General features: G+C 42.3%; 1 protein-coding gene across 10 annotated transcripts; it reads left to right on the forward strand.

The window, feature by feature from the left end:
- Positions 1-1,955: 1,955 nt before the first annotated feature.
- Positions 1,956-22,679, forward strand: LOC121531754 (serine/threonine-protein phosphatase 6 regulatory subunit 3). 10 transcript variants are annotated; one of them, XM_041837175.2, is made up of 26 exons: positions 1,956-2,217; positions 5,189-5,312; positions 5,402-5,635; positions 5,867-6,053; positions 6,172-6,309; positions 6,402-6,467; positions 6,556-6,668; positions 6,797-6,910; positions 6,993-7,122; positions 11,565-11,717; positions 11,964-12,116; positions 12,205-12,269; positions 12,472-12,587; positions 12,717-12,802; positions 12,975-13,061; positions 13,358-13,455; positions 16,417-16,471; positions 18,788-18,918; positions 19,064-19,185; positions 19,310-19,550; positions 19,726-19,823; positions 19,917-20,067; positions 20,392-20,409; positions 21,474-21,596; positions 21,722-21,805; positions 21,886-22,679. In XM_041837175.2, exons 3-26 carry the CDS (start codon positions 5,409-5,411, stop codon positions 21,935-21,937), a joined length of 2,808 nt encoding a protein of 935 aa, XP_041693109.1. In that variant the 5' UTR covers positions 1,956-2,217; positions 5,189-5,312; positions 5,402-5,408; the 3' UTR covers positions 21,938-22,679. The 10 variants fall into 10 exon arrangements, with proteins under 10 accessions (XP_041693109.1, XP_041693106.1, XP_041693111.1 ...); XM_041837172.2 differs by having other exon boundaries at positions 1,957-2,217; positions 19,911-20,067; XM_041837177.2 differs by having other exon boundaries at positions 1,957-2,217; positions 13,376-13,455; positions 19,911-20,067.
- Positions 22,680-23,614: the final 935 nt, after the last annotated feature.

Here is a 23,614-nt window from a genome sequence, read left to right on the forward strand (position 1 = left end):
GAGGGAGGGAGAGGGAAAGAGAGGGTCGAAAACAGCAGGTCTGGGACAAGGTAGCACATCTGGTGAACAGGTCAGGGTTCCATAGCCACAGGTAAAACCACATAAACTGGATCAGCAGCACGACCAGGTGGACTGGGGATGGGGACAGCCAGGAGTCATCAGGCCAGGTAGTCTTGAGGCATGGTCCTAGGGCTCAGGTCCGGGAGGGGAGAGAGAGAGAGAGATGGGAGAATTAGAGGGAGCATACTTAAGCTCACACAGGACACCAGATAAAACAGGAGAATTTCACCAGATAGGACAGACTGACCCTAGCCCCCCGGCACATAGACTATTGCAGCATAGATACTGGAAGCTGACAGGAGGGGTCAGGGCACACTGTGGCCCTGTCTGATGATACCCCTGGACATGGCCAACCAGGTGGGATATAACCCCACCCACTTTGCCAAAGCACAGCCCCCACACCACTAGAGGGATATCAACAGACTACCAACTTACTACCCTGAGACAAGGCTGAGTATAGCCCACGAAGATCTCTTCCAACGCACGAGCTCGAGGGGGCGCAAGACGGGACAGGAAGATCACGTCAGCAACCCACTCATGTTGAGTATAGCGAAAAAAGCCTGGTATGACGTGACGCACCCATCCTAGGGACGGCATGGAGGAGCACTAGTAAGCCAGTCACTCAGCCCCCGTAATAGGGTCAAAGGCAGAGAATCCCAGTGGAGAGAGGGTAGCTGGCCAGGCAGGACAGCAAGGGTGTAACAGTCAAAAATATTTGTGCAATAATATGGTTTAACACTGGCAGATTAGATTTGCTTTATGCTAGGAGATGACTTTTGATCAGTTGCATGGGCTGTAAATCCTTGAGATGCAAAGATGAGCAACTCCTGGCACTGGGTAGCCTATAATGCATCAATATCATCACACTGAGAAATTATATACTGTAGTTAAATGTAATGTTTGAATACTCCTTTCAGGTTATCAGGTGTCATTTTCTGTTATCAACTCATAACAATGAGTGGTAATCATATAACACTAGAGTGAATCACAGACTATGCCCACAGGAGACACTTATGTCACGTGTAAGACATCCTGCATCCCCCGTGTGTGTATGTGTGTGTGCGTGCGTGCGTCTCAATCAAAGCAATAAGAGCTTTTTTGACGAATGGGCGTGCACATGCTGCCCTAATGCATGCTTGCCTAAACTCATAAATGTATAGAAAAGTATGTTTTCAGGGCATGCATTAGATACCAATCCTCTGAAATGCGCAGACTGACTGCAAAAAAGACTACCTGGAACGCGACGATATTTTTTCCACTGCCGCAGTGATGGAAAGGAGGAGGGATTTTAGACCCATGGCAACTGACCGCGAATGCCAGAGAACGTTGTTTTTCACGCGTTCCACCCTGCTCTATCTGCGGAAATGGGGAGTTTCTCGACCGACAACGTTTTTTACGGCAAGGGAGTGGACGCGGTTTAATGACGGTCAGTGCTATTCGGAATACATGGGACGTCCCTACCCTAAACCCTAAACATTTTACTTCTCAACTTCAATGGGGTAGGGACGTCCCAAGGATCCATAGCACTGACCATTTAATGACTTGTACAGTACCAAATCACAAGACTGAACTCGCTAAAAGTCTGATTGGCGTGATTCATAGCCAATAGAGCTCAACCGATCTGTTTGATTGACAGGTACTTTAGTTGCGGTAAAGATTCGGTTGTCACTACAGCCACAGTCACAATTGGGTATATCGTAAAAACTAATTAAAACAAAAATTTGATTTTTGGTCTTAATTTAAGGTCAGGGTTAGGCATAAGGTCAGTAGTGTGGTCAAGGCTATGCTTAAGATTAGGTTTAAAATCAGATTTTAAGAAGATAAATTGTAGAAATGGGCGGGGTTTAGCCATAATTATGACTTTGTGGCTGTGGTAACTAGTGACGACCAAAAGATATAGGTAACTAACCCTTCTATCTGGTGTGGGCCTGCCTGGTTGTGGTGGGGGAAGGGGTCGTTGAAGTTGATGGAACCGCCATCTTGAAAAGTGCCATCTGACAGTCTAGCAACATTTTCTCGCCTGTCAGAATCAGTTGTAAACACTTTTTTTTTTTTTTTTGCTCTTAGGATTTGTCGCTTTTTTGTTATTGTTGACACTTTAGGCTAATGGCTCAATAAGCTACATGCCGGGGACTCACCATTTACCGTTGTTTATTGGTACGTACTTGCTAGCTAGTCCATGCAGTTCAGGAGACAAGAACAGTACTTGACCAGTTACTGAGCTAGCTAGCTAACCGGAGCAACACTAAGTGACTAACTACCCATTTATCGTTAGCTACCGGTAACTTAGCTACCCCGATGTATTTCTTAGTACGAATCGTCTTTACTTGTTATATTGTACTCGATAGATAGCTACGGTACGTTAGTCTTATTGTGTGTGAAAAGCCACTGGGGTCGATTGAAATGCACAATGTTGATTGCAAGCTAACGCTAGTTAGCCGTATTTCAGACCAGTGTTCGACACGGTTCGGTTTGGCCTGTCTTTGCGTTGGTTAACTAGGCCATTCCGGAAAATGCTAACTGACGTTAGCTGCTAGCTTGCGTCCACCGTTTGGATATTGATGTTAACGTTACAGATGTTGGATTTTGTATTTTTTTGCCAGCTAGCTAGCTGACGTTAATTATCTAGAGCGTCAAATTGTTTAAGTTATTGACGGGAACTGGCAAGCTAACAAAATATTCGGCTAGTTGGCTACCTAGTAAGCGTTAGCTTTTCGGATAAAGATTATGTGGTAACGTTAAAGTAGCTGGTTAATGTTAGTAGTTTGGGGAAACCACGTCAGCTGTAACTACGTTACTTAGATAACTATCTGGTAAACGAACGTTACGTTAGTTGTCCGCAGCGAATTCACCTAGCTACCTATCAAGCAGCTGTCTATTGTGTTAGTTAGCTAGCTAGCTAGGTACTGTTAGCTTAGTCGTTTTGGCATAGTTTCAGGATTCTCCGGGTCAGGCTAAGTGTTGAATTTAGCTAGATAGTTAGTTCTGTTTCTGACCCTTATAGCTACATAACTAACTTGGCTAGCTAGTTAGTCCCAGCCTGTCCTGAGACATGGCTATTGGTTACTTATCTAACGTTAGCTAGCTAAAGCACAAAAGTGTCTAGCTAATACAGTAAGAACAACACTGAACAGCAAGTAACGTAGCCCCATTTGTTGTGGCTAAACGGCAATGTAACCCTTTACTCCCAAGGCAGTGCATTACATTGGACAAACAATAGTGTACTAAAAGAAGGTAGGCATATACAAAAACACATCAGGTTATATGACACGTTCTGGTTTAGTTTACATGAAACAGAATGTTACCTTGGGCAAACCCTGGGTTTCAGTTTTACACTGTCACTGGAATAGTCATATGTGTATATTTGAGTAACCAACCATACATAAATGTTTTGTATGGTTGTGATTTAGTTGACAGATTGTTTTTGGTTTCACCCACTGGGGCTTGACTATCCAGCGTTTGTGTCCTGTCTTTGTCAACTGAGACAGATGGGGCTATTCCTTAAATCATGGAATTAAGTGTTCATAAGCTTTCTCAGTAGCTGGGAGAGCAAACAGTTAAGCACCAGGCCATAACCATACAACAGATGTAAACCAGCAGCTGACAGTGCTTATTTTCTGTTTGTATCACAGGACTTTGTTCAGGCCTATGTTGCGCTCTTGGGTGGTGATAAAATACTGTTTTTCCTGTCATTATTTGGTTGCCCGTGGTAGACAGAATTAATGCCAGACAACCAATGTTGTCCATGACATTCATTTTGACATCTTCACATTCTTTTAGTATTTTATAGAGCAATGATTGAGTTGCACACTTTCATCAAAGCATGTGCCTGGACAGGTGCCAATGTCAATGGTCCCTCAGCACAGCCCCGATGCTCAGTCTATTAATACGCTTTCTTTTCTCAGCCATTCACTGATCTGAGGTACTGGTTTAGCATAAGCCAAGATGACTTCACTGTAACCTTTAACCCTATTTCTGCCAGGCTTCCCCACAAGATGGGAATTCCCAGCAAATACTTTGTTGTGACACTTTATTTTCTATTTACCTGAGGGCCAGGTGTACACAGTGGGAAAATATGTTTATCTTTTGAGGCATATGACTAGTGTGTGCATTGAACATGTTTCACTGCTTTGTTCTTATGGTGAGTGAGTTGTTGACACTGTTATATATTTAAGCAATAAGGCCAGAGTGGGTGTGGTATATGGCCACTATACCATGGCTAAGGGCTGTTTTTACGCACGACGCAACGCGGAGTGCCTGCATACAGCCGTTGTATGTTGGCCATATACCACAAACCACCGAGGTGCCTTATTGCTATTATAAACGGGTTACCAGCGTAATTACAGCAGTAAAAATAATTATTTTGTCATTCCCGAGTGGCGCAGCGGTCTAAGGCACTGCATCTCAGTGCTTGAGGTATCACTACAGACCCCCTGGTTCGATTCCAGGCTGTATCACAATTGGCCGTGATTGGGAGTCCCATATGGCGGCGCACAATTGGCCCAGCGTCGTCCGGGATTGGCCAGTGTAGGCCGTCATTGTAAATAAGAATTTGTTCTTAACTGACTTGCCTAGTTAAATAAAGGTTAAATAAAAAAAATACCTGTGGTATACGGTCTGATATATCACAGCTGTCAGCCAATCAGCATTCAGGACTCGAACCACCCAGTTTATGATGCCTCTTAAGATGTGACAAGGTGATTTGACTAAGCACAGTGTTCTGAACTAGCAACAATGTTGCCAGTATGTTGTGTGAGGAGAGGTTAGCCCAGTAATGCTTGTCTTAATGCTTTGAAGTTTAAACAAAGTGTAGACTGCTTCTGTTTTGGGGAGAGTTGTTGGCATGGCGATAAGGAAGTGCATATTTTCCTATGATGGAAAAGCTATGGTTTACCGGCTCTTTGCCAGAGATTTAAAGTTTGTCTCATGACCTAGACTAAATATTGGTTTTCACCTGTTTAACACACTTCTTATTTTAGAAGGTAATGTAACACAAAATAATGAACATAGCTTAAATTACTACTTGTTTCAGTAGCATGTAACCTTAACGTAAGAAATCTTACTGTTAGTAAGAAAATGTGCCATTACAATGAGTAATATGCTAATGTTTTTATTTTCTTTGTTTCAGGTGTGCGTTGATCTGTTGAGGCCGAGGTGGTCGTTCTGCTGCCTGTGGAGCCTGTAATGGGCCAGAACTCCCGACGAGCACAATCATTATTTTATTTTTAACCTCTGGGCTCTACCCCAGTCAGGTATGTTTGTGAAGTTGTCTATTTGACCACCTCATCTCAACCCACATTGTGCTTTGCCATTGTCTTATGACTATTTTCCTTCCTTACAGAAGCATCATGTTTTGGAAGTTTGATTTACACACAACATCCCACATCGACACCCTCCTGGAGAAGGAAGATGTGACTCTGACAGAGGTGATGGACGAGGAGGATGTCCTGCAGGAGTGCAAGGCCCAGAACCACAAGCTAGTGGACTTCCTGGTACGGCCTCAGTGCATGGAGGACCTGGTAACTTACATCACGCAGGAGCCAAGTGATGATGTGGAGGAGAAGATCAAGTACAAGTAAGTGGGATTCATACACTAGGCCAGGATATACTTACGAATATATGCCAGTTTTGAGAACGATTTCTTGTTTTCTTTCAGCTTCCCTTGCGTTTACCTCAAGGGAATTCCCCTACAATCACAAGGGTGCAAACATGACTTGCTAGACAGTCAATTATATAGGACCTTTGATGTGATCTTTTGTGTGGTAGAGGTACTGTATTAATCTATCACTAAATGTTGTACTTTCAGGTACCCCAACATATCCTGTGAACTCCTTACCTCGGATGTTGGGCAGATCAATGACAGACTGGGAGAAGATGAAAGTTTACTGATGAAACTTTATGGCTTCTTGCAAAACGAATCTCCACTCAACCCTTTACTGGCCAGTTTTTTCAGCAAGGTCCTGAGCATCCTCATCGGCAGGAAACCAGAACAGGTGAGATCAATACAGAACGCTAGTATAAACCACACTGGTTTTAAAAAGTTTGACCTGCTCTGGGAGAAAATATTGTCCTGTGACACATCGTTAAACAAACTTCCACTATCTTTTGCAGATTGTGGAGTTTCTGCGGAAGAGGGAAGACTTTGTGGACTTAATGATTAAACACATAGGGACCTCTGCCATCATGGACTTGTTGCTCAGAATGCTGACCTGCATTGAACCACAGCAGCTCAGACAAGATGTCTTAAATGTAAGTGTTATTTGGTTTTCTTCATGTTTTGATGTTTCGGTCAATTTTTTTAGGGTTCAATCATCAACCTCTAACTTCTTCTCTTCCTACAGTGGCTGAACGAGGAGAAGGTGATCCAGAGGCTTGTTGATATGGTCCAGCCTTCTCAGGATGAGGATGTAAGTCACATTTCATCAGCAGTTTGTTTGGAGTCCTGTTGCTCTTTTGCAGTGTCTTCACCAGTCTGCCTCTCTGTTCATCATCCAGAGGCACTCCAACGCATCCCAGTCGCTGTGCGAAATCATCCGCCTCAGCAGAGATCAGATGTTCCAAGTGCAGGGCTGCTCAGAGCCTGACCCCTTACTGGCCACACTGGAAAAGTGAGTCTCTACTACCTGTTTTTTATTTTTTCAACAAGGAATACTCATTATTACTGTTATGATATTCACTGTATTTTATTGTCGTGGCAAAATCACTACTGATTTACATGTCCCTCCCTTTCTCTCAGACAAGAGACTGTGGAGCAGTTGCTGTCCAACATATTTGACAAAGAGAAAAATGACTCTGCAATAGTCAGTGTAATTCAGATTCTCCTGACACTCTTTGAGACACGAAGACCAGCGTAAGTTAACAATATCCCATTTTAAAGTTTGATTTGTTTTGTGTTGTGAGACTTGTCTGATGTACTGTTCTGTCATGTGCAGGTTCGAAGGCCATTTGGAAATCTGTCCTCCTGGTATGAGCCACCCATCCTTCTCAGTCAATCAGAGCATTCTCGAGGCTGTCAGACCCAGGCTCAAAGACTTCCATCAACTGCTGCTGGAACCCCCAAAGGTAATACCATACTTTGCATACACTATATATACATAAGTATGTGGACACCCCTTCAAATTAGTGGATTCGGCTATTTTAGCCACACCCGTTGCTGACAGGTGTATAAAATTGAGCACACAGCCATGCAATCTCCATAGACAAACATTGGCAGTAGAATTGCCTTACTGAAGAGCTCAGTGACTTTCAACGTGGCACCGTCATAGGATGCCACCTTTCCAACAAGTCAGTTAATCAAATTTCTTCCCTGCTAGAGCTGCCCCAGTCAACTGTAAGTGCTGTTATTGTGAAGTGGAAACGTCTAGAAGCAACAACTGCTCAGTCGCGAAGTGGTAGGCCACACAAGCTCACAGAATGGGACTGGCGAGTGCTGAAGCGCGTAGTGTGTAAAAATCGTCTGTCCTTGGTTGCAACACTCACTACCGACTTCCAAACTGCCTCTGGAAGCAACGTCAGCACAAGAACTGTTAGTCTTGGAGCTTAATTAAATGGGTTTCCATGGCCGAGCATCCGCACACAAAAATAAGATCACCATGTGCAATTCCAAGCGTCGGCTGGAGTGGTATAAAGCTTGCCACCATTGGACTCTGGAGCAGTGGAAACGCGTTCTCTGGAGTGATGAATCACGCTTCACCATCTGGCAGTCTGACAGACAAATCTAGTTTTGGCGGATGCCAGGAGAACGCTACCTGCCCCAATGCATAGTGCCAACTGTAAAGTTTGGTGGAGGAGGAATAATGGTCTGGGGCTGTTTTTCATGGTTCAGGCTAGGCCCCTTATTTCCAGTAAAAGGAAATCTTAACTTTACAGCATATAAATACGTTGTAGACGATTCTGTGCTTCCAGCTTTGTGGCAACAGTTTGGGGAAGGCCCTTTCCTGTTTCAGCATGACAATGCCCCTGTGCACAAAGCGAGGTTCATACAGAAATGGTTTGTCGAGATTGGTGTAGAAGAACTTGACAGGACTGCACAGAGCCCTGACCTCAACTTCATTGAACACCTTTGGGATGAATTGGAATGCCGACTGCGAGCCAGGCCTAATCGCCCAACATAAGTGCCCGACCTCACTAATGCTCTTATGGCTGAATGGAAGCACGTCCCCGCAGCAATGTTCCAACATCTAGTGGAAAGCCTTCCCAGAAGAGTGGAGGCTGTTATAGCAGCAAAGGGGAGACTAACTCCATATTTTGCCCATGATTTTGGAATGAGATGTTTGACGAGAAGATGTCCACATACTTTTGGTCATGTAGTGTACCTACAGTGAGGGGGAAAAAAGTATTTGATCCCCTGCTAATTTTGTACGTTTGCCCACTGACAAAGAAATGATCAGTCTATAATTTGAATGGTAGGTTTATTTGAATAGTGAGAGACAGAATAGCAACAAAAAAATCCAGAAAAACGCATGTCAAAAATGTTATACATTGATTTGCATTTTAATGAGGGAAATAAGTATTTGACCCCTCTGCAAAACATGACTTAGTACTTCGTGGCAAAACCCTTGTTGGCAATCACAAAAGTCAGACGTTTCTTGTAGTTGGCCACCAGGTTTGCACACATCTCAGGAGGGATTTTGTCCCACTCCTCTTTGCAGATCTTCTCCAAGTCATTAAGGTTTCGAAACTTCAGCTCCCTCCACAGATTTTCTATGGGATTAAGGTCTGGAGACTGGCTAGGCCACTCCAGGACCTTAATGGGCTTCTTCTTGAGCCACTCCTTTGTTGCCTTGGCCGTGTGTTTTGGGTCATTGTCATGCTGGAATACCCAACCACGACCCATTTTCAATGCCCTGGCTGAGGGAAGGAGGTTCTCACCCAAGATTTGACAGTACATGGCCCCGTCCATCGTCCCTTTGATACGGTGAAGTTGTCCTGTCCCCTTAGCAGAAAAACACCCCCAAAGCATAATGTTTCCACCTCCATGTTTGATGGTGGGGATGGTGTTCTTGTGGTCATAGGCAGCATTCCTCCTCCTCCAAACACGGCGAGTTGAGTTGATACCAAAGAGCTCCATTTTGGTCTCATCTGACCACAACACTTTCACCCAGATCTCCTCTGAATCATTCAGATGTTCATTGGCAAACTTCAGACGGGCATGTACAGTGCTATGAAAAAGTATTTGTCCCCTTTCTAATTTTCTCTACTTTTACATATTTGTGATACTGAATTATCAGGTCTTCAACCAAAACCTAATATTAGATAAAGGGAACATAAGTGAACAAATAACACAACAATTACATATTTATTTCATAAACAAAGTTATGCAACACCCAATTCCCCTGTGTGAAAAAGTAATTGCCCCCTTACACTCTAACTGGTTGTGCCACCTTTAGCTGCAATGACTCCAACCAAATGCTTTGTGTAGTTGTTGATCAGTCTCTCACGTCGCTGTGGAGGAATTATGGCCCACTCTTCCATGCAGAACTGCTTTAACTCAGTGACGTGTGGGTTTTCAAGCATGAACTGCTTGTTTCAAGTCCTGCCACAACATCTCAATTGGGAATAGGTCTGGACTTTGACTAGGCCATTCCAAAACTTCAAATTTGTTGCTTTTTAGCAATATTCAAGTAGACTTTATTTTGTTTTTGGGATCATTGTCTTGCTGCATGACCCAGCTGCGCTTCAGCTTCAAAAGTATAACTTTTTGGACGACATGGTTCCAGTAATGCCTGGCGAAAACCAACCACTGCATTCCACAGTAAGAACATCATACCAAAGGTCAAGCATCGTGGTGATGGTTTGGGGATGCTTTGCTGCCTCAGGACCTGGACGACTTGCCTTAATAGAAGGAACCATGAATTCTGCTCTGTATCAGAGAATTCTACAGGAGAATGTCAGACCATCCGTCTGTGAGCTGAAGCGCAGCTGGGTCATGCAGCAAGACAATGATCCAAAAAACACAATCAAGTCTACTTGAAAATTGCTAAAAAGCAACAAATTGGAAGTTTTGGAATGGCCCAGGCAAAGTCCAGACCTAATCCCAATTGAGATGTTGTGGCAGGACTTGAAACGAGCAGTTCATGCTTAAACCCACACGTCACTGAGTTAAAGCAGTTCTGCATGGAAGAGTGGGCCAAAATTCATCCACAGCGACGTGAGAGACTGATCAACAACTACACGAAGCATTTGGTTGGAGTCATTGCAGCTAAAGGTGGCACAACCAGTTATTGAGTGTAAGGGGGCAATTACTTTTTCACACAGGGGAATTGGGTGTTGCGTAACTTTGTTTATGAAATAAATATGTAATTGTGTTATTTGTTCACGTATGTTCCCTTTATCTAATATTAGGTTTTGGTTGAAGATCTGATAACATTCAGTATCACATATGCAAAAGTAGAGAATTAGAAAGGGGGCAAATACTTTTTCATAGCACTGTGTGCTTTCTTGAGCAGGGGGACCTTGCGGGTGCTGCAGGATTTCAGTCCTTCACGGCGTAGTGTGTTACCAATTGTTTTCTTGGTGACTATGGTCACAGCTGCCTTGAGATCATCCTCACGTGTAGTTCTGGGCTGATTCCTCACCGTTCTCATGATCATTGCAACTCCACGAGGTGAGATCTTGCATGGAGCCCCAGGCCGAGGGAGATTGACAGTTATTTTGTGTTTCTTCCATTTGCGAATAATCGCACCAACTGTTGTCACCTTCTCACCAAGCTGCTTGGCGATGGTCTTGTAGCCCATTCCAGCCTTGTGTAGGTCTACAATCTTGTCCCTGACATCCTTGGAGAGCTCTTTGGTCTTGGCCATGGTGGAGAGTTTGGAATCTGATTGATTGCTTCTGTGGACAGGTGTCTTTTATACAGGTAACAAGCTGAGATTAGGAGCACTCCCTTTAAGAGTGTGCTCCTAATCTCAGCTCGTTACCTGTATAAAAGACACCTGGGAGCCAGAAATCTTTGATTGAGAGGGGGGTCATACTTATTTCCCTCATTCAAATGCAAATCAATTTATAACATTTTTGACATGCGTCTTTCTGGATTTTTTTGTTGTTATTCTGTGTCTCACTGTTCAAATAAACCTACCATTAAAATTATAGACTGATCATGTCTTTGTCAGTGGGCAAACGTACAAAATCAGCAGGGGATCAAATACTTTTTCCCTCACTGTATCGTCTTACACACACTAAACAGTGCAGACATTTCAGGCCATTTTAGTAAGCTAAGTAGAGGAGGTTTTTCTCCGTTATGAACTTGAAAGAAATATGACTAACCACTATTTTCAATAAACTATTACTACTCTCTTTCAATGTTTTTGTGATCCTGCCATCTCAATCTCAGTTCAACTTTGAGTCATATTTATCTTCAGAGTGGGTGGTCTTTCCTCTAATTTACTTTACAAGTGCAGTCCACTCTACAAGTTCACTCCAATGGTGGTTGTATTTGCGTTACCAAGTTCAATGAATGTAGTCTATGAGAGCCTGATTTGTTCCTTTCATCACCATATTTGCAGAAGAATATCATGAAAACCACATGGGGAGTGCTAGACCCCCCAGTGGGCAACACCCGGCTGAATGTGGTCCGTCTAGTGGCTAGCCTTCTGCAGACCAACACTCATATCATCAACATGGAGCTGACTAACCTCAACACTCTAGGAGTCATACTCGTAAGTTGCCTGTCTTTTTGTGTGGTTTTTTTACACTTGGTTTTTAGTACTAGTTGTTCCTGCCAAAACCCGCACCTGGATTTAGACTGCTATGCACAAGGGTTTCTGTCTTTTATGACACTAGTTCCCTTACTACCCCCTTCTCATAACCAAGGTCAACAGGGATGATGCAAACTTCAACAACTTGGTTTGGGACATTTTCATATTAAATAAATGTATTTATATTTTTCTCCATTTTATTCTCAGGACATGTACTTCAAATATATATGGAATAACTTCCTGCATTTACAAGTAGAAATATGCACTGCGATGATCCTAGCAATGCCCCCAGCCCAAAGTGAAAACCCCGAAATCAACAGTGACCAGGATCCTGTCAGAGAAAGCCACCTCATCAAACATGTGAGGCTTTGTCAGCCTTTTCTTTACATCTATTATGGTATTCATGTCGGACAAGTCAATTCATTATTTTTTGTGCTCGGTGTTTTAGCTGTTTCAGAAGTGCCAGTTTATACAGAGAATTCTTGATGCATGGAGCTCCAACGAGAAAGTGCAGTAAGTACTGTTATTATTAATGATGGATATGTTTCTCATTCCGTTATGCATTTAGACCATAATGCTGTTGTTACCAGACCAATGGACTTTGCAGATTTGTGTTTAAATCTCTTGTGAGCTCTTTGGTTTTTACCCTTGCGAAGGCTCACAAATGTCACCACAATGTGCCAGTAGGCTTCAATAAGTGTGTATCCTCTTGCAGAGCTGAGGGTGGACGTAGACAAGGCTACATGGGCCACTTGACCAGAATAGCCAACTCAATAGTGCACAACAGTGACAAGGGCCCCAATGGTGCACAGATACAGCAGCTCATCTCAGGTGAGTGCACTTTGAGACCTATAAGGAATGAGGTTGTTGGAGCGAAACCCCCCAAAAAAAAACAGTCCTTACTATATCCTGAAATGAGGTGGAATAGACTAATCTTGTTATTTCTCTGCTTTATTTCAGAGCTCACAGAGGATGACAAAGAGAGATGGGAGGCCTTCACTTCTGGTCAGCTAGCTGAAACAAACAAGAGAAACACTGTAGACCTAGTAAGTCTGATACAGACACCTCCGTTACTTAATGCCAAAATGGATGTTTGCAAAGTACACAGTATTTACACTGACATGTACTGAAAGGTGAAGTGCCAGTAGTGCCAAAGCTGTCTGAAGGATGTCTCGTGGTTGTCCTCTTAGTAATAAGGTTGTTTGCACTGTGCCCTAGGTGAACACACACCATATTCACTCATCCAGTGACGATGAGGTAGACTTCAAGGACAGCGGATTCAACCACGGTTCCTCTTTACAACAAGTAAGTCTGTAACTGGATGAGACTATATAAATACTGCTAAATCTGCATGTTGATGCTTTTTATAATTGTTAACATTATTATACTGGACTAATAATGTCTAGTAATAGTAGTACTGATATGTGTATTTTATAAACTAATATTAAACATGTATCTTCCAAATGTAAGTATGCATGTGCTCTTAATCTGAAAACTATTAACGTATAGCTACAGTATTAGTCAATTGTTTTGAATTGAAGTACTTGAAGTTTTTTGTAGTGCCAAGACTATATCATTATCATTGGTCCTGGGTTTGCCAGGCCTTTTCTGATTATCAGATGCAACAAATGACGTCCAATTTTATTGAGCAGTTTGGCTTCAATGACGAAGAGTTTGCTGATCAGGATGATGTCGTGGAGTGAGTACTGATCCTGCATGTTTTCTTCATAACCTGCAATTATACTGGTTGGGGGATTTCAATAATGGTTTCGGGTGACTACTGGTATTCTATTAATACATTCTCTGCTTACTTAACAAAGGACTGGGAATCAGTTTCTTTCTCTGTACAAAGGTTTAGGTTACATACATGTTTGCAATTAACATTTACATATGAAAATAAAATGCCACTGTTTGGATAATGATATCGCTAGTGTGGGGGAAAGTAATTGGTAGGTAAATTGGATGCCAGTCTGAATTCGGAAACCCATGAATGTCAAATTTTCTTATGATTACATTTAACTAGCTGTTATTATACAGGTCCAGATAGTAACTTTGTAATTGTTAATTGCAAAACAGGTATTTTTTTCTGGATCAAAATGGGCTTACGTGGTGTGGGTGTGGACATGAGCGTGGCCGCCGACCAACATTTTTTAGAGGCCCTCCTGTTGGGCACAATGACAAAATTGAGCTGTTTTAAAGCATGGCTTATGAGTCAAATATCCCTTTTATACTAAGGCGTTTTTCCGCCCACTTTATCATACAGCCAACCTTTACCGCCTTTTCTTTATCTGAAAGGTATTGCCGGTATCAAAGCCTACATTTTTATTTCCGCCAAACGACCTACTAATCATTTCGGTAAAGTTCTGCTTACGGCATAGTATGAAACGTAGCGGTAATGTTGAGGCGGCTTTGGCACGCACTACGCTCTTAAACTCTTGATGGTTGCTAGACGGCCAGTTCTAAACTTCGCAAGACATGTCACTTCGCTCATCTCTTCGCATAGCCCACCACTAAGCATGCACTTTTCTTAACCACAACTGGATGGATCCATAAATAAGTACTGTGGGAATAAATATCACAAAATTATGAAAATATTGGAATAAAGTATGCTAATGAAATTGAAGGCATGTAATAAATGGTTGCTTACTGAAACTTCCCAAAGTCATCCAATCCTTGTAATACATTTGAATCAATAGCCTGCCCGCGTGTGGTCAACTAGATTGTAATGTCAGTACCGTTTTGATTGGGACGGTGCCATCGCGCTGCTTTGACACAAGCGTTTGGACTAGTCTTGATAAATCAATAAATGTCAGATTTTGTTGCTTTACCTGAATCTCCGCTTGGATATTGGTTTGGCTACAATTAGGCTGGGGAAATGTTAGTGGAGGTGAGTGCTGCTCATGATTGTCTTGTGTAGTTTTGCCTTGTTATGTAGTTTAACAAGTGGATTATTTAGCTCTTTACTCAGTCGTTTAGTAGCCTGGGCCTACTCCCAACCAAAAGCCTGTGACTTCACTGACTTGTCTGATAATCAATCAATGTGATTTTGTTTCACTGAATCTCCGTCTGTATAGGCTATTTGGTTCATTCTCTGGCTGGGCAAATATAGCTAATCTATTCGTTTGCTCATCTATCACTGATCAGAAACATTAATAATAATATAATATATAATATAATATGCCATTTAGCAGACGCTTTTATCCAAAGCGACTTACAGTCATGCGTGCATACATTTGTGTATGGGTGGTCCCGGGGATCGAACCCACTACCTTGGCGTTACAAGCGCCGTGCTCTACCAGCTGAGCTACAGAGGACCACATTTATGATGCAATAATGTAGCCTAAATCAAGTGTATGCTTATTATTTTGCTCAATTGCATATAGATCAACTCCAAAAGCCCACAGAGGTTGTGAAATATGAACGAAACTCACATGCTTTTGAAAATATAATTGATATTATTTTCTATCGGTATCATGAAGGTAAGACCCTAAGCCTGCTCCATTACAAAGCGGATTGAGGGTAGGAAAGATGACACGTGGATAAAAAATGCATTGGCTTGGGCTCTTTAAAAATCTTTTTTTTCTTTTTTTTTCTCGACAGTGGTACCACATGTTTCTGTGACACAAGTTGTGTAGGGAAAAATATGTATTTTATTCTATTATCCCATTATATTCTTACTATAAAATCTGTGTGTTGACTGATCGGGTAGGTGTTTTGTCTGTTTTAATGAACAAAATAACAAACTATTGATTTGATTTGGATGGTTTAGCCTAATTAAACTAAAATGCTATTCTTTGAAAATACATTTTGTTTATGTTACTTAGGACTTGCCTAAATGAATTAATAATGGATTTCTTTTTGATGGTGTATATTCTCAATGGATTTATTAAAATCGACCCACATCTGCACACCACTATTACCACTTGTCCCCAGCATGCACACAGGAGGTATAAAAGGTGTATGCAGGCAAGAATGTGGTTAAAAATGTGCCTGTTTTGTAAGGGGGTCATATAAACATTGGCCTTTTTTTTTTTTTTTTACAGGCTAAACAACGTAACTCATGTGAAAGCAGTAGAACATTATAACAAAATCACAAATCATAATTTTGTGCGTTTTTGATTCTCCCTGACTGTCTAGCTTTTATTTTGGTGATTGTTAGTTTTCAAAGATCTTATTTAAAAATTATATAGGTCCATTATCTTTCCTACATACTTCATCTGTTTTTAGTCGTTTGTTTACACTGAAAACGTTTTTCCATCCCCACATTTTTTTTTTTACTGTTTGGACATAGGCCGCCCGAGGAAAAACACTTAGGCGACACGCCCAAGACTTTTCTATGCAGAACTAACCCTGCAAAATTCAGTTTAGTTTGGAGTAAGTAGCGCACTTCAACCCTCCTCTGTGCCACTGCTCTCTGCGTCTTCTTGTTATTTGGTAATCTGCTGGGGTTTGGGCGCCTGTGGAGAATGACCAGCTGGGAATGGCTGGCTGGAGTTTCTGCATAAAGCTGCTTTAATGTGAATTACATTGCCATCATTATCCTTCTACCTGTTACTGGGCCTCTGTAGGTAGGCGTCCTGAAGCCATTGTGTTTAGTCATTGTGTGAAGTCGTTGTCTAAATAATATAACTAAACTAAACTCTTTTCTTTAACATTTCAGTATTCCCTTTGATAGAATATCAGACATCAATTTTTCCTTGAATACAAATGAAAGTGTAAGTATTTTAATATAATTTCATGTAATGCATTTCAAAGGTAGTGAAAGGATGTTCAAATGAATGCCATATTGTCTTCCATTTTTTACCGGAGATATGTTCAATTCTAGTGGGAATGAGTAAGAGAATTTTCCTCAAACTGCTACATCTCCCAAAACTTTGAAGTTGACCATTTTTATAATGCTGTACAGTGTTTACCCTAGGATTTATTTAAGCCGCAGAGACACAACTTTGCTGTTTTAAAGCTAATTTCCTGGAAGTCTACACATTTTGCCATGGCTTATGCCTTGTTCTTATGCTATCTAAGTGATTCAAACATTATAACAGTCAATGGGGGCCACATGACATTTTGGGAATTTCAGATTCTCCCTGACTAGTTTTTATTTAGGTAATTGTTAGTTCTCAAAGATGATCCTATTTAAAAATAAATAAATAAATTGCTTCATTATCTTTTCAACATACTTTATATATGGTGTTAGTCAGTTTAAGTTTACACTGAAAGTGTTTTACCATCCTGAAAATTATTCCCCTTAATGCATATAGGGGAGGTACTGGTACATACAGTGGGGGAAAAAAGTATTTAGTCAGCCACCAATTGTGCAAGTTCTCCCACTTAAAAAGATGAGAGGCCTGTAATTTTCATCATAGGTACATGTCAACTATGACAGACAAATTGAGATTTTTTTCTCTCCACAAAATCACATTGTAGGATTTTTTAATGAATTTATTTGCAAATTATGGTGGAAAATAAGTATTTGGTCACCTACAAACAAGCAAGATTTCTGGCTCTCACAGACCTGTAACTTCTTCTTTAAGAGGCTTCTCTGACCTCCACTCGTTACCTGTATTAATGGCACCTGTTTGAACTTGTTATCAGTATAAAAGACACCTGTCCACAACCTCAAACAGTCACACTCCAAACTCCACTATGGCCAAGACCAAAGAGCTGTCAAAGGACACCAGAAACAAAATTGTAGACCTGCACCAGGCTGGAAAGACTGAATCTACAATAGGTAAGCAGCTTGGTTTGAAGAAATCAACTGTGGGAGCAATTATTAGGAAATGGAAGACATACAAGACCACTGATAATCTCCCTCGATCTGGGGCTCCACGTAAGATCTCACCCCGTGGGGTCAAAATGATCACAAGAACGGTGAGCAAAAATCCCAGAACCACACGGGGTGAATGACCTGCAGAGAGCTGGGACCAAAGTAACAAAGCCTACCATCAGTAACACACTACGCCGCCAGGGACTCAAATCCTGCAGTGCCAGACGTGTCCCCCTGCTTAAGCCAGTACATGTCCAGGCCCGTCTGAAGTTTGCTAGAGTGCATTTGGATGATCCAGAAGAGGATTGGGAGAATGTCAGATGAAACCAAAATAGAACTTTTAGGTAAAAACTCAACTCGTCGTGTTTGGAGGACAAAGAATGCTGAGTTGCATCCAAAGAACACCATACCTACTGTGAAGCATGGGGGTGGAAACATCATGCTTTGGGGCTGTTTTTCTGCAAAGGGACCAGGACGACTGATCCGTGTAAAGGAAAGAATGAATGGGGCCATGTATCATGAGATTTTGAGTGAAAACCTCCTTCCATCAGCAAGGGCATTGAAGATGAAACGTGGCTGGGTCTTTCAGCATGACAATGATCCCAAACACACCGCCCGGGCAACGAAGGAGTGGCTTCGTAAGAAGCATTTCAAGGTCCTGGAGTGGCCTAGCCAGTCTCCAGATCTCAACCCCATAGAAAATCTTTGGAGGGAGTTGAAAGTCCGTGTTGCCCAGCGACAGCCCCAAAACATCACTGCTCTAGAGGAGATCTGCATGGTGGAATGGGCCAAAATACCAGCAACAGTGTGTGAAAACCTTGTGAAGACATACAGAAAACGTTTGACCTGTGTCATTGCCAACAAAGGGTATATAACAAAGTATTGAGAAACTTTTGTTATTGACCAAATACTTATTTTCCACCATAATTTGCAAATAAATTCATTAAAAATCCTACAATGTGATTTTCTGGAATTCTTTTTCTCATTTTGTCTGTCATAGTTGACGTGTACCTATGATGAAAATTACAGGCCTCTCATCTTTTTAAGTGGGAGAACTTGCACAATTGGTGGCTGACTAAATACTTTTTTTCCCCACTGTATTAGCTAATGCTGCACTCCGGACGTCTGAAGTTCTGTTACCTATGAAAATGATGCAGGCACTTATTTTCTTCCCTTTTCCATTTACAGTAATGAGGAAGTGGAGGCATCACAGCATATCTTTTTGTGTATCTTGTTATGTAAACCCTGGCTTGGTGTTGTCTTTCAGGCAAATATAGCTCTGTTTGAGGCCTGCTGTAAGGAGAAGATCCAGCAGTTTGAAGATGCAGGCTCTGATGAGGAGGACATCTGGGATGAGAAAGATGTCACTTTTGCACCAGAAGCTCAGAGACGTCCTCGGTACGGCAGCACCTCTTGGTGGATATGTAAATTAAATGTCTTAAATAACTAACATCTTATATTCCGAGGCTGACTCAAAGCACCAATTTGGGTTTGGGGGATTGATACGTTTTATTGACTTCTGTCCATTCTGTGCCTCCATTAGGAGCTCTGGCAGTACAGATAGTGAGGAGAGCACAGACTCTGAGGAGGAGGATGTTAAACGTGATCCCTTTGAGCCCAACAACGCCAGCTCTGATGACAGAATGGAGGTAGACACGGGTGAAGGTGAGCGATTTGTTCCGGGTTGACACACTGGGGTTGGGTTGACAGTTTGTTGGGTAGGTCGGTCTGGTATGATCTTTTCAAGATGATGCCTTGCTTTTTTGTGACGGCTGCCCTGTTGTTTCAGGGCCTCTGTGGACAGCTAACTTTGACGACACACCCATGGACACTGGGAGTTCTACGGCGATGGGAGAATCTGCCCCAGTCTCCCCCTCCACCACCGCTGCCCCAGTCTCCCCCTCCACCACCGCTGCCCCAGCCTCCTACTCTGCGGTTATACCAGAGTCTGCTGGCTGGAGCTCCCCCAATGCCTCCCCTGACAAAGCCACGAGCTGGGCAGACTTCTCTAGCAACTTCTCACCAGTTAGGTAAGGGTTCATCATTCACCACCCTCACAGCCCCAAGGCCTTAGGTGGCCCGTAGTATGAATAAGGATGGGGGTAACTGGTGTTCTGTTCATTCCCCTGCCTTTCCATGTCTTATATTTGAGTTTGGCTATTTTAAGAGGACAAATTCAAGAGCTTTTCTGACTTCATCTTCCAGCCCCAAAGATCATTGGAGGAGCAATTCCCCAGTAGCAATGGAGACCTGTATAGAGACAGGGGACCCCTTGGGTGTCAACGCACCAATGCAGCCTGAAGGTGAGGTTTGCCACTGAGCCATGCATTAATAAGTGTTTTATTACTCACTCTGTGGTCACTGTGTTATGATGCTATCCCTGTGTGAAGTCCCAGATTCTGACCAGTGGCCAGGGGATGAGGCAGAGAAGGCTGGAAGCTCGGACGCAGAAGAGACGGTCACCACTGAGACGGTCACCAACGGCTCCATGAAGGAAACAGTTAGCCTTACTGTAGATGCCAAAACTGAAACTGCCGTTTTCAAGAGGTAAGGCTTCTGATGACTCACCATATCCCTTTCCTCCTGTCTCCAATCCTTCCCTTACAACACAGCCATTCACCTCACAGAGCATGTGGAATTGACCTCTGTGTCTTGCCACGTTTTCCCCCTCCTGCACTGAGTGAGTTAAAGCCATGCAAGGCAGGGACACCAGTAGACTTGTATAAATATCTATATACCATTTATGTATCACCAAACCTGCCGAACCTACATTGCTGTCTGTTTGTGTTGTTTGAGAAACTGTCCTTAACTTTAACTGCAACACTTACAACATGAGCTTCCTCTTTCTCTCTGGCGTGCGTGTGGCTTCAGAGTGTTGAAATCTTATCGGTATGTACAGCCACTCGGGGGGGCAGACATCTGCCGTGTCTTGTTTTCATGTCAGCCAGAGTTTCTTTTTTTAAATGATTAATTATTTTGCCATCTCCATTTGCATGTCTATATCTCAGATGTAGTGATTTGGTCTTCACTCGTCGTCAGTGACGTCGTGAAATGGCCGTCGGCCCTCAGGATTAGCCACTCCCAGGCTTTCTGAATTGGCCTTGTTCTCCTTTCTGTTGATGTTCAGTTTTAGTTGTGGGTGTGGATTGGCGAAGGCAGTCTTCAATATGTATCCGCCACCTCCTTGTGCTGGTGTCTCATTGGCTTTGGATCACAGCTCATGGCATTGTGAGGTGGCTGGAATAAACTGGAGAGAGATGAGTCTTAGCCTAGCAGTAGTCCTGTTGTCATGCAAAACTCAGCTCTACTAGCAAAGATCTTTTGTTTTTAAGCTTGGATCTCAAGTCAAACCTTCAAAATGCCATCTAGGTAGTTGTAAATACAGTTAACTTTGCCAGGTCATTGTAAATAAGAATGTGTTCTAAATTGACTTGCCTGCTTAAATTAAAGGTTAAATAAACCGTACATAACCGCATCCTCAAAGAAAATAAGACCCTTAAAAATACCTAAATATCCTGGTGTGTGTTAGTTTTGCCTAGTAATTATGATGAGGTAGTCATGGTGGTTTAATTACAAAAAGCAAGACTGATGGCTGACAGTTTGATCCATTTCCGTGAGTTTCAAAACTGGCATTATCACCTCATGTTCTGCTCTTCAAAACAAGCTCACTCTTAAAAAGAGGCAACTGCTGTAAGTGGATGGTCAGGAAATCTAAATAGACTTCTGCTGCTTTTGTCCATTTGCTGTCCATTTTGTTCCTTGCATCCATTTTTAACCTCCATACACATTGACACATTCGTTTGCCCCAATGCTTTAATGTGGTCTGTCTGTCCCATTCTGCATGCGTCAGTCTTTTCCGTTCTGTCTAAACAGTGGGGGATTTCTGTCTACTAGAGTCATTCCGTATGTTTGGAAATGGCAAGAGCTCTGTAAATGTTCCCTTTTCTCTACAGTGAGGACATGAAGTTCTCTACCTCAGAAGATGCATCTGCAAAGTACGTCGTGGGGGAGAATGGAACACCAGAGAAGGGAGTCCCTGCATCAGTCCAGCCTGCCAGCAACGGTCCCAAACCAAGGTCTGGCTGTTGTGAAATCACTGGAACTGTCTAGTGCTAGTAAGCTATTTTCAGACATGCTGTTGTACCTGTTCTGATTGTCCACCAGCAGCTCATGAGTTCCTCTTATTTCTTCCCTTCCACAGTGCGAAACATTCAGATGAGAAATCAAAAGTCCCCAGTGATGCTGTTAATGGTCCCCTAGAAGGAACCGCAATGGACGAAGCCAAGTAAGTGTCAGCCAGAATGAGGTTGTGAAGTGTGTGTCGTCCAGTATGTTACAGTGTCCTCTCTGTCTGCCCACCTACAGAACAGAGCAGAGTGTGGCCTCACCAGCGGCAGCTGTGAATGGCCCAGGGTGATGTGTGGTTCCTGCCAGCCTGTTCTTGCCACGCACTGCTCTCTGCCTGGCCACCAGTAGAGGGCAGTGCAAGTCCAGTGTCAGAGCTGCTGCACTAACTTCACCAGATCAGGACCAGCAATATTCATATTAGGCTATTACAAACAGTTGTACAGAAAGGTGGAACTGAATGAAGAGAGAGAAACTCTAATGGATATAGTTTTTTGTTTGTTTGTTTTTTTGCATTCGTTTATATACTGTTGTTATGAGGTGATCCGTCTGATATTTTGCCACTCAAAGTTAAATAGTAATGTTGCTAGAGTTAAAATGATTGTATGAATAAAATATTTTATAAAAAGAAAATGTATACAGAAACGGAAGATTAATAATGGAAATATACCAATTGGAACACTTGGTGACCAAAACAAAATATGCTGTTTTTGGTAGTTATTTCCTTCTGCACAAAATCTGATAATTTTATTTCCAGCTACCATGCAATGTTAATCGGCAACCCATGTTGGTCTGTTTATCAGTGCATTTGTTGGTAGGAATCAAAATCATTTTTAAATATTCAAAATGTTTATTTTGCCACAGCTATTATTTGTAAATGTTTCTTGTATCCTTTCAACATGAGCAAGATTTGAAAACCTTTGGTATAGTTTTTAACTTAATTTATTATTAAGGTAGATAATGTTCTGTTACTTAGTGCCATACACATGTTCTCTCCCCCTTGACAACATTAAACTGTACAAACCCAAGGTGAACAACTGTAGAAAATGGTTTCCAGTTGCACGTAGCTAGTGAGTGTTAACACTGTCTGAAGGCTTGTGGTAAATGGGTTCCATTTTACAACTGTTACGGTATCACTCAAGTCAAACATTCTATCTGCAAAATGATGCAGGTGTAATGAATATTCTTGGTATTGCTTCAATCATGCATCTACCATTGATTTATTTGTATAGTTTTATTTATACATGCATACAGTACCAGTCAAAAGTTTGGACACGTACTCATTCCAGGGTTTTTCTTTATTTTTAGACAATCTATGAAATAACACATGGAATCATGTAGTAACCAAAAAAGTGTTAAACAAATCAAAATATGAGATTCTTCAAAGTAGCCTCCCTTTGCCTTGACAGCTTTGCACACTCTTGGCATTCTCTCAACCAGCTTCACCTAGAATGTTTTTTGAACAGTCTTGAAGGAGTTCCCACATATGCTGAGCACTTGTTGGCTGCTTTTCCTTCACTCTGCAATCTAACTCTTCCCAAACCATCTCAATTGGGTTGAGGTCGGGGGATTGTGGAGGCCAGTTCATCTGATGCAGCACTCCATCACTCTCCTTCTTGGTCAAATAGCCCTTACATAGCCTGGAGGTGTGTTGGGTTATTGTCCTGTTGAAAAACAAATGATAGTCCCACTAAGCCCAAACCAGATGGGATGCCGTATCGCTGCAGAATGCTGTGGTAGCCATGCTGGGTAAGTGTGCCTTGAATTCTAAATAAATCACAGACCGTGTCACCAGCAAAGCACCATCACACCACTTCCATGCTTCATGGTGGGAACCACACATACGGAGATGATCCGTTCACCTACTCTGCGTCTCACAAAGACACAGCGTTTGGAACCCAAAATCTCGTTTGGACTCATCAGACCAAAGAACAGATTTCCACCGACCAAATATCCATTGCTTGTGTTT

The sequence above is a fragment of the Coregonus clupeaformis genome, chromosome 19 (genome assembly GCF_020615455.1).
Source record: "Coregonus clupeaformis isolate EN_2021a chromosome 19, ASM2061545v1, whole genome shotgun sequence".
Taxonomy (NCBI): Eukaryota; Metazoa; Chordata; class Actinopteri; order Salmoniformes; family Salmonidae; genus Coregonus; species Coregonus clupeaformis.